The sequence below is a fragment of the Diadema antillarum genome, unplaced genomic scaffold (assembly GCF_040938485.1).
Source record: "Diadema antillarum isolate AM-2024a unplaced genomic scaffold, OU_Dant_1.0 seq00001279_RagTag, whole genome shotgun sequence".
Classification (NCBI taxonomy): domain Eukaryota; kingdom Metazoa; phylum Echinodermata; class Echinoidea; order Diadematoida; family Diadematidae; genus Diadema; species Diadema antillarum.
The window spans coordinates 1,179,855-1,194,001 of NW_027272059.1; the positions used below are offsets into that span (position 1 = coordinate 1,179,855).

The window sequence follows — 14,147 nt, forward strand, 5'->3', positions numbered from 1 at the left end:
ATACAACACTGCTACAATATATTACATAATAAAATGCTGTGTTTGTGAGGAAGTCTTCAAACAATAACCTTACTCAGTGGCTACTACTCTGTCCAGGAAGGGAGAGACTTGTGAAAAATTGCAGAAAAAGAGTGTGGAATACATTAGAAAAAACACAATGAACAAAGCTATGATACAATGTTGAATTGACACTATGAGACACAATGCAATTCATGTGAAATTAAATTTGGAGCAATTTGTCCAGGCAGTTCTCGGAAGATGAGTCCCTGATTCTATCATATTTTGTTTCAATACTTCGTAGCAGCCCTGATGTGAAGTTTTGTATTCAAGTATGTCCATGCAAACTTCATGACACCTTAAATGCCTGTGATGCTTAACGAGATAATGAGTCCAAGATACTGAGCATCACACATATCTGTTGTATGTGGGACTAAACCATCATACGGTGTCAGCTACTGTTTACAGCAACAATGCCACATGGCACACTATGTCCAAAATGAACTCATTTTTGCATTTTGTACAAGGCAACATGTAAGACGATGCCAATGTCATGGTCACATGTTACATAAGACAAACTGCCAAACGTTTCAATATTTGGACATCCAAACTAATCATTTCTAGTAACGTAAAAATCCTTCCCCTCCGCTTTTTTATTCAATGAGAGACCCTTGCCTAGTCTTTGTGTTTTGAAAATTCAGTTGAAACTACAATGCCAGTGCACTTTTAACAATCATGTATACCATTGCATGCTCAACCGAAATTTGAGCCAAACCAAGCATTTATGGCTCAACCCAAGCATAACATGTGTGTCAAATTGATTCAGTTTCAGTTATTAACAAAATATGTAGTCATTCCAAATATAATTCAATGACATGATTTAGACCAATGAATAGAAATCAAATAAGACTGGATTAAAAGATAATTTCCAACGCTTGACTTTAAAGGCAAAAAATTCTTTGCAAATAGAACAAAACAGTTATTCAAATTTATTGGCCTTCACAATACATCTCTGGAGAAACTCGTCTCATTTTCCATCCTTTCCACCTATGGCAAATTATCAAAAATAAACTGAATTTATAATTCAGAGGCACAATCACTTGGTGATTTTGTTATATTATAAATGAAAGAGAAAACATGTACAGGAAGAGAGAAAGACGCCATTACATGACTCAGACAGTTCCTGAATTGTATCCAGGGCCCACGGAGAGATAGGAATTGATGGTATTTCTCCTTACGCCGTTCCACTCATTCTCTTGGTAAGTCTATCATGGTTCTCCACAATGGCCTTGACCACAGAGGGGTCAGCCAAAGTGGACACATCTCCAAGCTCGTCACTCCTGTCGGCCGAAACCTTCCTCAAGATGCGTCTCATGATTTTGCCGGAGCGTGTCTTGGGCAATCCGGGTGTAATCTATTGGCACACAAATTTGAGTTGGTTCAAACAAGGGAAAATGTATGATGCAATTCATTTAAAATTCATAGTTTATGATTAACTTGTAACAAGGGATATCAAGTCTCATTCAAATAACTAAGATGACATGATTAAAGCTAAAGCAATAACTACACTTCTGATGACTAGATGCTGATGTTTTTTTTTTTAATATATATTTTTCTTACAAAGGAGGTTAACACACTTTCCTTTTGGTGAAACGTTTTCTCAATGAGAGATCTCACATAGTGTCTATCCTTGGAGCATCAAACTTTAATCATCTATTTAGACATATTGCAACATTTGGATGGATTAGAGCAATGATAAATATAAAGCTCAAACATGGACATTATGCATGGCCATGACTTTACTTTGAGTTCAGTATCTTCTAATTACTAGTCAAATTCATTTTCCCCAAAACATTATCATGGCAGTACGCAGCCACGAGGCTATATTCAATGTATCTCTCATAGTCCAATAAAGTACCGAAGTGATGATGTCACAGTCTTCTGTTATAGCTTGCGTTAGAACCAGGGGCCCATTTCATAAAACTTGTTATCAGTGACAAGTTGTCATAGACGTGACAAGCTACTGAAATCCTTGCATCTGATTGGCTGAGAGCAAATTTGTCATAGAAATGTTACAGTTGTCACTGATGACAAGTTTTATGAAACGGGCCCCAGGTGTGAGCATGGTTAGCAACAATAGTAGTGTTCACAGATATTTGGGCCAGGTGAGGTTGTTTAGAACCAGTTTCCATGGTGATGAATGGCTGTGACATCACACTATGGTACTCTACACTCACTTGAATGATGTCAGGGACTGCATAGCCAGCAATCTTTTTCCTCACGATGGCCTTCAGCTCTGATATGATTTGCTCTTCGCTTTCTGAGATATCATCTTTCAGGGTGACATAGGCATACACACCTGCAGAAACGGGTTCACGTTGGAAAGGTCATAGAAATGGGGGAAAAGAATCATTTAAATATCTGGGACTTACAGAATACAAAGGAACTGTGACATTACACACTTTATGTAAGAGAAGCCTGTCTCTTGCATATCAAGGGGCATCATACTAACATACTAAAACTACAGATATATTTGCCTCTATGACAAACAATAGTAGGTACGTGCTGATTTCAATCTTACAATAAACCAGACAATATTTAAAGGGATATTCAAATTAGATACAGGGGGAATAAATTAAAATATGTAAGTAGTGACAAACCATCTTAGAAATGAGCATGGAATATAAAAGAGGCTCGCAAATGTACAGAATATATGAGATGCATTTCTATTAAATTTCACATTTTCATAAGCTACAACACAAAAATAGCAATGAAGAAAGTGGGAAATAATTTCTCACTGAGCTATTTAGTACATCGCAGGGAGCTATTAGTACATCGCAGGGAGCTATTAGAGGTGTACAAATAAGTCAAGGGACACCCAAAAATGAATAAGGATGATATACTTCTGGTGAAACTTGATTTTCCTAATATGGTATATTGCCAGTGTGGTGCAAGCCTAACAGAAAGCTTCATGACATCAACAAGCAGGAAATTCAGTGATTTGAAGTTTCTTTGATTTCTTAAAATCTTGGCACTGAATGGTTTTATTAAGGTTTGTGTGTCCCTTTTGCAAGCCTGAAATTTCATGCATTTCATAGGCTGGTATATTGTAGTTGTAATTTAGACCATTCCTCAGAAAAATAACAATACTGAAAATTTTCCAGTGAACTCGTGCAGAAGCCCTAAAAAAACACCAATCTTACATTTGGTACAAAAAGGGAGTGTATTCTTCAGTGACATATGGTTAGCTCCTCATTTCTGTGAAAACTCTGAGGTGTATTACCACAATAACACGGTTTTGGGAAACATTATTCTTAAATCATGCAAAGTTTCATGACATCTGCAAAAGAGGCATTTGACCTTTAAAGGCAGCCGATCGCCATCCCTAATGGTACGTAAACTCCGAACGACCGAAGTTTGTGCATGCAATTGCGCAATGCTACCACTGAGACAAGTGTGTGTGTGTGTGCGTGTGTGTGTAAGCATCATACACAAACATTGTCACCGCGAGCTACGGTGATTGGAGGAGAGAGGTCGGAAGACGCTGCGGCGTGTGTGTGTGTGTGTGTGTACGCATCATACACAAATATTGTCACCGCGAGCTGCGGTGATTGGAGGAGAGAGGCCAGAAGACGCGTGGCTCTTTCGGCCTCTCTTCATGTGCATGCGCACTGAAAGTGTGCGTCCATTCGGAAGCTCTCGTGGCTCGCTTTGACCGCCATTTTTGGTTGGGAGATAAGCACAGGGAGCCCTCTGGTAGCCTACCGTACTTTCGCTGACCCATTGAGCCATCGCTATTCTCATTCGGGGGTCACTACATTTGATACAGAATGGGGGAGGCAGCGTGTTGCGTTCGTCTCCGTGCCGCACAAACCACTCGCCACGACTGAGTGTCTTTAAATCCAAACCGTCCCATTCTTCCATCTCCAAGAAGCTAACTTCCTTCCCTGCAACCTGCCATATGCTATCTCCTTATATCACATCTTTGGAATGAACAGCTTCAAATGACTAACTAAAGGCTAGGGGCAGAATCAACATATCAGGCTGCAGACCATACCTTGAACTGGTCCCACAGTAACCATGGGAGGAAGTATCATGCACACACAGTAATTTGACTGCTACATGTTTGCTTGCTGTCAGCAACACCTGGTGTTAAATTTAGTAACTGCTGGTGTCTTACAGACACAGACAGTGTGCAAACAAAACACACACACACAATACACACAGATCTAGCCAGGCTGAAATGCCTGTGTTGTAGGAGTAACTCACCTTCACCCTTGATATCATGTGGGTAACCAACCACAGCAGTCTCTGCCACTGCCACGTGTTCATCCTATCCACAGAAAAAACAAAAACAAAACAAAACATGGACAGAGGATTTTAACATAGTATACTTAACACAGTATGGACAATTGAGAAATTACTTATCAGTGAGCTTTTACTCCAAACATTAGCATTTTCTCAGTGTCTTATTCACTATTAGGACTGTGACCGGAAAATTGAATGCACAAATTTCCAGAATTGATGACAGATTGAGTTTACAGCAGCCAGTTGGCCTTTTCAAGTCATTCAACAACCAATTTTATGAATGTCTCGTTTTATTTTGCTCACTGCCCAGCCTGTCTAAATACAGAGGAACTTGAGACAAGCCTGAACTTTAAATATTATTATCTGAGATGTACATGTAGGTGTTTAGACATTGGATAATCTCACCATTGCATCTTCGACTTCTGCCGTTCCCAGACGATGACCTGTGACATTGATGACATCATCCATGCGGCCGGTGATGTGGTAGTAACCCTTCTCATCTCTGACGGCGCCATCACCAGAGAAGTAATACCCTGAAAAAAAAGGAAAGCAATACAATAGAGTGCATTCACAAACACGTTTAATCTGGGACCACTTTCTGTTGATCAAAACCTGGTGTAAAAATTGTTTGCCACAAGTATTACATAATCAAATATTACACATGAATTACTGAAAGATTTGCACTTAAATGGATGGAAAGATGAGAGATAAAAACTATCATAACAAAACATATCAGATCAAACACATTGGAACTCAATGTTATGAACCACATAATCTACAGAACATAGATTTCCAGTTGTACTGTAAGTATTACCTTTTCATTTTCAAGGCAGGGTAAGGGGGCATTCTTTTGAGTCATGCTTAAAGATTATATACCATGACAGATTTTGTAATCAGGTTTTTCAATTTATGAATCATAAATACATTTTGCTGGATAAAATTATAATGATGGTGATAATACTATCCCACCTGTATATGGTTTGAGGTATGTGTCGATGTAGCGCTGGTGGTTGCCGTAGATGGTCCTTGCCATCCCTGGCCACGGTCTCCTAATGCAAAGGGCTCCAGACGCCTCATTCCCTTTAATCTCTTGGGCCTGTACAGAAAGGTCAATTTCCAAACATGCCATGTCACACTCTGTATTTTCCATTTGCCGTGGCAATCACTATCAAGTACTAAACCAGAAATTAAAGCACCCGGAGAGCGCAGACCTCTGCCACGTTGTTTATTTCCGCCCATACACACATGCTGAAAATTGCCCATTTTCACGATATAGAAGCTTTTTGTTTACATCATAAGCTTCCAGCTGCACTGCGCCTCACCCAGACGAGCAGAGTTTGCGCTTTAGTGCGTGTATGCAAACCTCAAAATGCACAGGTACACGCGGCACTTGACAACATACACCCATCACTGAGATGGACGGTGTCTACATCACGATCACTGAAATCATTGTGGAGTTTATGAAATGAAAATAAGTAAGTTCGATGTAGATCACTAGAAAAACTAGAAAATGACAATATGTATCACAATAACTTCTTGTGATATTTTATATTTTGCTGTATAGATGGAAATTGTGGACAAAGCACAGATTGCGCACTACTAGTAAATGGTAATAGCCCTGATGACTATTGGAAATACAATGGAACCTACTCTTCTTTTAGGATAGCTTGTAACAAGTTCTGCTGCTATGCTTTCAGTCTTTTTTGCTATTTGAAAGTTCTCTCTCTCTCTCTCTCTCTCTCTCTCTCCACGTATCTATCTATGATTGCAAATTAGGTCAAAAGCATTTTTTGTGTGTTTTTTGTGGTAGTTTGGTACACCTTTTATAATGAAAAAGCCCTCCCTTTGTAACAGAAAGACATATGGCCTTCATCACAAACAAGGTCAAAAGATAAGATCTCTGAATCTAGGTCAGATTTGAAAGACAAAATTCAAAGTGATAAATTACTCATACTAACGGTCTGCTGATACACGGAACACATTTTGCACTGTGTGCAAGACACACACACATCCAAAATTAAGTCTGAAAACTCAATAGCAACTGTTATGATATTGGAATATTTAGATTAAAATGAAATTTGGCATTTCTCATTAGGTGCATCCACACTACTTCTGATTATTCTTCAGATGTTATACACATTTCACATCTGTCCAAAACAAAAACAAAATAACCATAATGAATAAAAAGAAGAAAACTATATATAATTGTTATGTTTCTAATCTTCACACCAGGAGAGGTTAAGGAATCCTCTTACGAGAAATGAAAAAACAAAACAAACAAAAAAACTCCCCAAATTGGACTTCTTTGCCCAAAATGCAAAATGTATTGCTGACCTTTTTGGCCTATGGGAAAGTCAACATGTGGAGCTTTTGCCAGTAGGTTTTGTGATGTGTTTTCACCAATAGTTGTTTGCTTTATGTAGTATGCTCCAATTGGTCACTCAGTATGACCATGGACCTGAAGGTCTATGGTATGACTGACCACACAATGCAACTACTCCGCCAGGAGTGATAATTGTTCCCAATATCAAACAACTCAGATATGCATAATGGAGCAAACACACAAAAAAATGCAGTCATTTGAATAGGGCTAAAAGTCAAATCTGTGTCAGTGCCAACCTGTTCATCCATGAGAACTGGGTCAATTCCAAAGAAAGGACGCATGGGACCGCCTGTTATCTCAGCACCGGGAGCAGAGGGACGTGGTGTGATACAAATACCTCCCGTCTCTATAGGAGTGTAAAAAAACACAAACATGCTGCCCATTGGTGTCTTTGAAATCATTGGTGTTATAGTGCTGCCAGAGTAGCTTTGGCACCAAATTTGAACAATTACAAATTATTTAGAAATACCTACCCTTGCCTATTTGTTTTATCAGCCACAACCATATTCTAACATTTCTTCAAGTATATGATTAATACTTCACATCAATTTAAAAAAAAAAAAATCTTGCGCAGCAGCTCTGTGACAATTTGGTGTAATTCTCAGAATGCTGAACAAAATATTCAATATAACTTCACTAACAAATGTGATGTATTGTATTCCATGGCAATATTACAAAGTGTTAAGTAAGGCATCATAATTGCTGCTTATTAAAACATAAATATGAATCACTGCTGACACAATGAATGCTACATCAAAGTCTCTTAGGAATTTTGGTCAATTCCAGCCCATTAAAGATCTACGTTATAATGTCATCATCATATCTGAGTAATTACTCTATACTTTTTTGGTGTCAAAAGTGAAGTTTGAAATTTGATTTCATATTATCAAGAGTTAAAAACTACCTAATTTTTCATTCCCATTTTGTAGTCTACTAAGTTTCAAATAAATTTGATTCTACCAGTCATGATGGAACCCTCTGTGCAAAATGTAGGTGTTTTTAGTTGATACATTTGTATTTACAGAGATGATGAGGCAACTATCATCATATTTATTTGCAACATCATTGGTATCACAATGACTCTTCAGTATTACTGTCGTTTCACTACCACTGCTACTGAGATAGACTTTGTAATAATATGTGCATAAATTTGGATTCAGTGGATACTTGCTTCACAGCACAGCCTGTTTAAAAATGAGGAAGCTTTTGACAAGCTTGAACCTTGAATATTGCAAACCTCAATGTACATGCAGGTGTTTGAGACGCTCAATATTTCTCTTGTCACTCACTGCTGTACAAGTCCAATCAAATTGAGATGACAGGGGGAATACCCTACATCATACCTGTTTGCCACCATGTGTCTGCTAGGGAGCAACGACCCTCTCCCACTACATTGTTATACCACTCCCAGGCCTCGTGGTTTAGTGGTTCTCCAACTGAAGGGGAAGAGGTACACCAATGATTGGTATCATTTTTAATGAAAAATCAATTCATGTTTGAATCATATACACACACAGAAACACACAAAAAAAAAGTTTCGAAGTGTGATGCAATAGCGGATGTCTTATAAGGATATGCCAGTAATTAAAGATATACCGGTACAGTCTGTAGATAGAAACCCTTCACAAAAATTCCACACTTCTGACTTATGAATTTGAATACGATAGTCTTTTATTCTTCAATCTGAAATAAGTCAATGATGCTTCATGAGATTGCATAGTATATCAGAATGTATGAGAGGCTGTCCTACAATGCTGTACAGAGCACACAGAGAGCGCTAAATCAGCTAAAACACTGAAATTGATTTGATATCATGAGCAGATGGACCTGACTACAAGCATTTAGTACTGATAGAAAGATAAATACCAATAACTTGGTACTCATCACATGCAAAATCCTGTGTGGGACAATGAGTGGAAGTTTCAATTCAATTCAATTCGTTTATTCATCTCAATCATCATAAAACAAATACATTGTGAGATCAACATAGCAAACAAAAAAAAAGTATTGATGAGGAGAACGGGGACTACAAAAAGCGATTGCTTGAAAAGGCGTAAAGCCCCCAGATTACAATGATAAATAGAATGCATGTACATGTACATGACGAAGTGAACATAATTTTTAAATGAAGTAAAATAATAAACTGTTTGAAATTGTACATAAAACACAGAAGATACTATACATTGAAATGGAAAAAAAACAAGGAAAAGTAGAAATTACGCGGTGCGTAACATATGTCCCCGCCGGAAGTAGCATTTTGTAACAAAATGTGCAATATAGGTAAAAAATCAAGGTCAAAGGTCAAAGAAGTCAAAGGTCAAAATTCTGTGTAGAAGTTTTGAAGCCCTCACCTAGTGCCATCACATAAAGCAAATGGAATCGAAATTGGGTTAGAAATGGCGAAGGAGTAGCATTTTGTAGCCAATGTACAATATAGGTCAAAAATCAAGGTCAAAGGTCAAAGAAGACAAAGGTCAAAATTCTGTGCAGAAGTTTTGAAGCCCTCACCTAGTGCTATCACATAAAGCAAACGGAATCGAAATCGGGTTAGAAATGGCGAAGGAGTAGCATTCTGTAGCAAAATGCACAATATAGGTCGAAAATCAAGGTCAAAGGTCAAAGAGGTCAAAGGTCAAAATTCTGTGTAGAAGTTTTAAAGCCATCAACTAGTGCCATCATATAAAGCAAACGGAATCGAAATCGGGTTAAAAATGGCGAAGGAGTAGCATTTCGTAGCAAAATGTACAATATGGGTCAAAAATCAAGGTCAAAGGTCAAAGAAGTCAAAGGTCAAAATTCTGTGTAGAAGTTTTGAAGCCCTCACATAGTGCCATCACATAAAGCAAACGGAATCGAAATCGGGTTAGAAATGGCGAAGGAGTAGCATTTTGTAGCAAAATGTACAATATAGGTCAAAAAATCAAGGTCAAAGGTCAAAGAAGTCAAAGGTCAAAATTCTGTGTAGAAGTTTTGAAGCCCATACCTAGTGCCATCACATAAAGCAAACGGAATCGAAATCGGGTTAGAAATGGCGAAGGAGTAGCATTTTGTAGCAAAATGTACAATATAGGTCAAAGGTCAAGGTCAAAGGTCACGACTGAAATTCTGTGTAGAAGTTTCAAAGCTCCCATGTAGTGCTATCATATAAAGCAAACAGAATCAAAATTGGCTCATAAATGACAGAGAAGTAGCAAATTGAAGATTTTGATCACACACGGACGCACACACGGACACACGGACGGACACACGGACGGACACACGGACACACACACGTACGGAGCCCGTTTCATAGTCCCCTGCTCGAACTCGTTCGGCGGGGACAAAAAAAGTAAGGAGGTCTTAGCCCAGTGAAGTTCGACGCCTCCTCCCCCCCCCCCCCCCCCATAAATACAGTCACATACATGATGCATATATATTCCTCTTGGTAATAAAATTCATGAGTATATATTATAACTATTGTAAATTCTTTTGGAATTCAAATCAAATAAAATGATTGAACTTGGTTATTTTCTTTATATGTATGAATCAAAAGATTCTTCAATTTAAATTTGAAAGAAGTTATGGTTGAACAAGAAGCGATGTCATTTGAAAGGTTGTTCCAGATACGGGGACCGGTATGCTTAACAGATTTTAATATGGAGTGACTATTGGCTGCAGGATAATTGAATTTAAGACGTGAGCGAGTATTATATTGGTGAACATCTTTATTGTGGCGAAATAGATTAAAAATATTAACTGGTGCCAAATTATTATTAACATAGAACATTAGATTAGCGATTTTGAATCTATAAATATCATATATTGTTAAGGTTTTTAAACGAAAGAATAGAGGCTGAGAAGGGGCAAAATAAGCAGAATTAGAGCATATACGTAGAGCTTTCTTTTGCAATTTGTGTATGGGATCTAAATGAGTAACACCAGCATTTGCCCATGTAATGGTGCAATACTGTAAATATGGGAGGACAAGAGAATTATACAACATAAATAGCTGCTTTTCAGGGAGCGTAGTACGTAACTTGCATAATATACCAATATTTTTGGAAACTTTGTTACAAATCAAAAAACGGTGTTCGTTAAATTTTAATTTTTCATCAAGTATAATACCTAGAAATTTAACTGATGTTGATATACATAATTGAACATTATTCATCTTGACTTTAACTTCATCTAAGACATGAGATATTGTGGGTTTACGAAAATACATAACGCTTGTCTTTTCGTAATTAACAATTAATTTATTAGCATCAAACCACTCAGACACTTTATCAAGCTCAGTATTTGTTTTAGAGACAAGGTACTTAAAATCACTGTGAGAGGAAATAATATTGGTATCATCAGCAAATAACACAAAATTAAAGAAGGAGGATACATAACATAAATCATTGATATATAAAAGAAACAGGAGAGGGCCCAGTATGGATCCCTGGGGGACTCCACACGGGACCCTTGAATATGATGAACTACAGTTATTGTAGAAAATAAATTGGTATCTTTCATCTAAATAGCTGTGGAACCAGTCCCACACTGTACCCGTAATTCCAAAGTAAGATAATTTGTACAAAAGAATATCATGATTAATCAGATCAAAAGCTTTGGTTAGATCAAGAAAAATTCCGAAAGAGTGATTATTGTTATTGATATTATTCAGCAGTCTATCATGAAGGTCTATTAACGCATGCTCGCATGAATGACGTGCCCTGAAACCATATTGGGAATTATTTAGTAGTTGGTGTTTGTCCAAATGAATGAATGAAGTAGTGGCTACAATGAATTTATTTGATTGCCATTTAGATGTGATCAGGTCTGGGTGGAATTAGTTTTCATTATCTCCTACGATCCCACAAGTTACAATGTTATATACCAATACTCTACTATGTCTGTTCATCTGGTGCTATTACATAAACCAGTATGACTGTATTGAGAGAATCACTCACACATCACACCATACATCATTAGTTTATCTATTACAGACATCAAGGTTTCACATTTCAGTGATAGGTCTTCTCTTTACACAGAGCAACGAATATGTTTTGTCTCCAAGTATGAAATTAATGAGAAATAAAATAAACAAAGAAGGACATTATTAGATGTCAGGTTGCATCATGACATAGAGCTGCCATGGCTCCCAAGAAAAAAGAAAAATACTAAACTTTTCTTCATGTCCTATTAACTATTCAAGAAAGTAAAAACCTCCCTGATTCTCTAAATATTTGCTTTCAGTCATTTCTTTCATATCATTTAATTGAGAATGTTTAAATATTCATAATCTGTTCATGTGATGACACATTTTTTCTTCAAATAACTACCTCTCATGGAGCATATTCCCTTTAAGCTGAAAGACAGAGAGGAAAAACTCACCACATCCCAGGGTTCGGAGAGTGGAGCGGTCGTATTTGGTGACGTGGGAATCCCCAGACTTGAGGAGGAGCCTGACCGCTGTTGGAGCGACGTAGATCTGGTTTATTCTCAGACGTTCCACCATCTCCCAGTACCGTCCTTATGGGGGAAGAAACCATGAGATAGATGCTTTAAAATAAACATTGCAACAGGTGCATGAGACGAATGTAAACAATGACAAGAGAGTCTGTCTGACTGGCTCATTACTGAGAGATTAAGATATGCAAAATACACATGTAGAATCAAAGTTATTAGCAAAAAGGAACCTGAAGAACATACACTTTCTTACACCATACAAAGTTTAAATCCTTAATCTCTTGATATCATTTGAATAATCGTCGGCTGAGGATGAGAAGGGCGCTAAGTTGCCTCGAACACTATGGGTTAAGTAGCAACTTAATGCCCTTATCATTCTCACTTGACTATATCAGCTCACCAGTCTATTTCAACTGATTTTATAAGACTTGATATGACTTATTAATCTATCACACCATAAGTCAAACCAAACAGTAACAATGTGCCTCAAACATTACATCCCTCGCCTATCATACCCAATTTTCTGCTTAAAAATAAAGAAATTAGATATTTTTACTCTACAGATAAACATCGTATGATTTTAATGATGATGTTTTACAATAATTTTTGTCAGTATAATCTTATCATATAGGATTAATAGCTAATGGCTAAAGTAAAGCAATCACAAAGCAAGATATGTCAATCATTTCAACCTCATTTAAACCATGTAATAACTAGTTTTTAAAAGCACATAATTTCTGATTGACTTGAACCAGTTTTTGCTCACCAGGATCTGGATAAGTTGGGGTGCTTTCAAACAAGACTGTTGTGGCACCATTACTGAGTGGACCATAGACCACATAGCTGTGACCTGTAATCCATCCAATGTCTGCTACACAGGCATACACATCTCCAGGTTGGTAGTCAAATACAAACTGTGGGGGGGGGGGGGAATAAATGAATGGACAACTTGCTGCAATTGGACAGCCTCATTCGAAGTTGGGATAACATTTCAGTTCACATTCTAAGACCACAAAAAGCATAGTCACAAAAACTACTAAAGAAAAAAAAAAGAATTTGTGTTTCCATATCCTTAAAGTCCTGCCATTTAGGACTTAATGAGTTAATATGAATGAGATACACAGAAAGATTACGCTGAAATAATGTATTAAAATTGCAATGTAATACTGTTAGTGATATCTACAATGCTTGTTATATATGTTTAGCATGGGAGAATTAAACAGTACTTACTGTTGAGAGACAATTTGCCTTCCTTGAAACCTAATATTTCTTCCATTTAATGGGAGACACAGTTCCTGAGATCTTCCTGCCTGACCCCCCCTTCCCCCTTCCCCCCCTTCCCCCCTCCCCCCCCCCCCAACAAAAAGAACCCTCATTATTGAATATCCTATTGTACCCTGAAATAAAGCAAAACAAAAACAAACAAAAACCCTGCACAATGATGTACTTGCTTCATCTACTGCAAGAACAATGGAGACAAAACACAAAACATGCAACCATAGACCATATCATCAACTCCGGAGAAGGAAGATACCCCCCTCTCCCACCCACCCCCTCCTCCCAAGTTGAAGACCCTGTCCTACCTTGTGTGTGAGTGTTGCATATAGGAGGTAGCCTGCCTGTGAGTGAGAGAGTCCCTTGGGGGAACCAGTAGACCCTGAGGTGTAGAGCATAAAGAGGAGATCCTCACTACTAAGGACCTCAGGTTCACACTCTGTGGACTCCGCAGCCATCGCCTGACAAAATAAAATCACAACATATCAGTTCACTGTCAAGAGATGTTTTCACAACTGATATTACTTTCGTCAAACAATGTTACCAAAACAGTTGACTAAGATTTACTGGCAATAGTAAATATCTCCATCTGATAAACTGATGCTAATGTTCAACAGCAGTCACACAGTATTCAGAGTATTCAGGAAAGCATACTTCAGGATCCCCCCTTCGTATTTCAAATTCTTCCACTTCCAAGGTCTACAGAGAAACATCTGTTGACAATGGATTTAAAGTCCATTGCCTGTGTACT

At 37.8% G+C, this 14,147-nt stretch overlaps 1 protein-coding gene across 1 annotated transcript; it reads right to left on the minus strand.

Moving 5' to 3' along the window:
* Positions 1-1,152: 1,152 nt before the first annotated feature.
* Positions 1,153-13,857, minus strand: LOC139745624 (acetyl-coenzyme A synthetase 2-like, mitochondrial; the record flags this gene model as incomplete). The annotated part of the gene is made up of 10 exons (XM_071656026.1): positions 1,153-1,411; positions 2,235-2,356; positions 4,267-4,330; positions 4,711-4,838; positions 5,275-5,401; positions 6,925-7,034; positions 8,032-8,124; positions 12,047-12,184; positions 12,888-13,035; positions 13,705-13,857. Coding segments are annotated over 10 exons (1,263 nt in total), but the record flags the coding sequence as incomplete, so codon positions are not given.
* Positions 13,858-14,147: the final 290 nt, after the last annotated feature.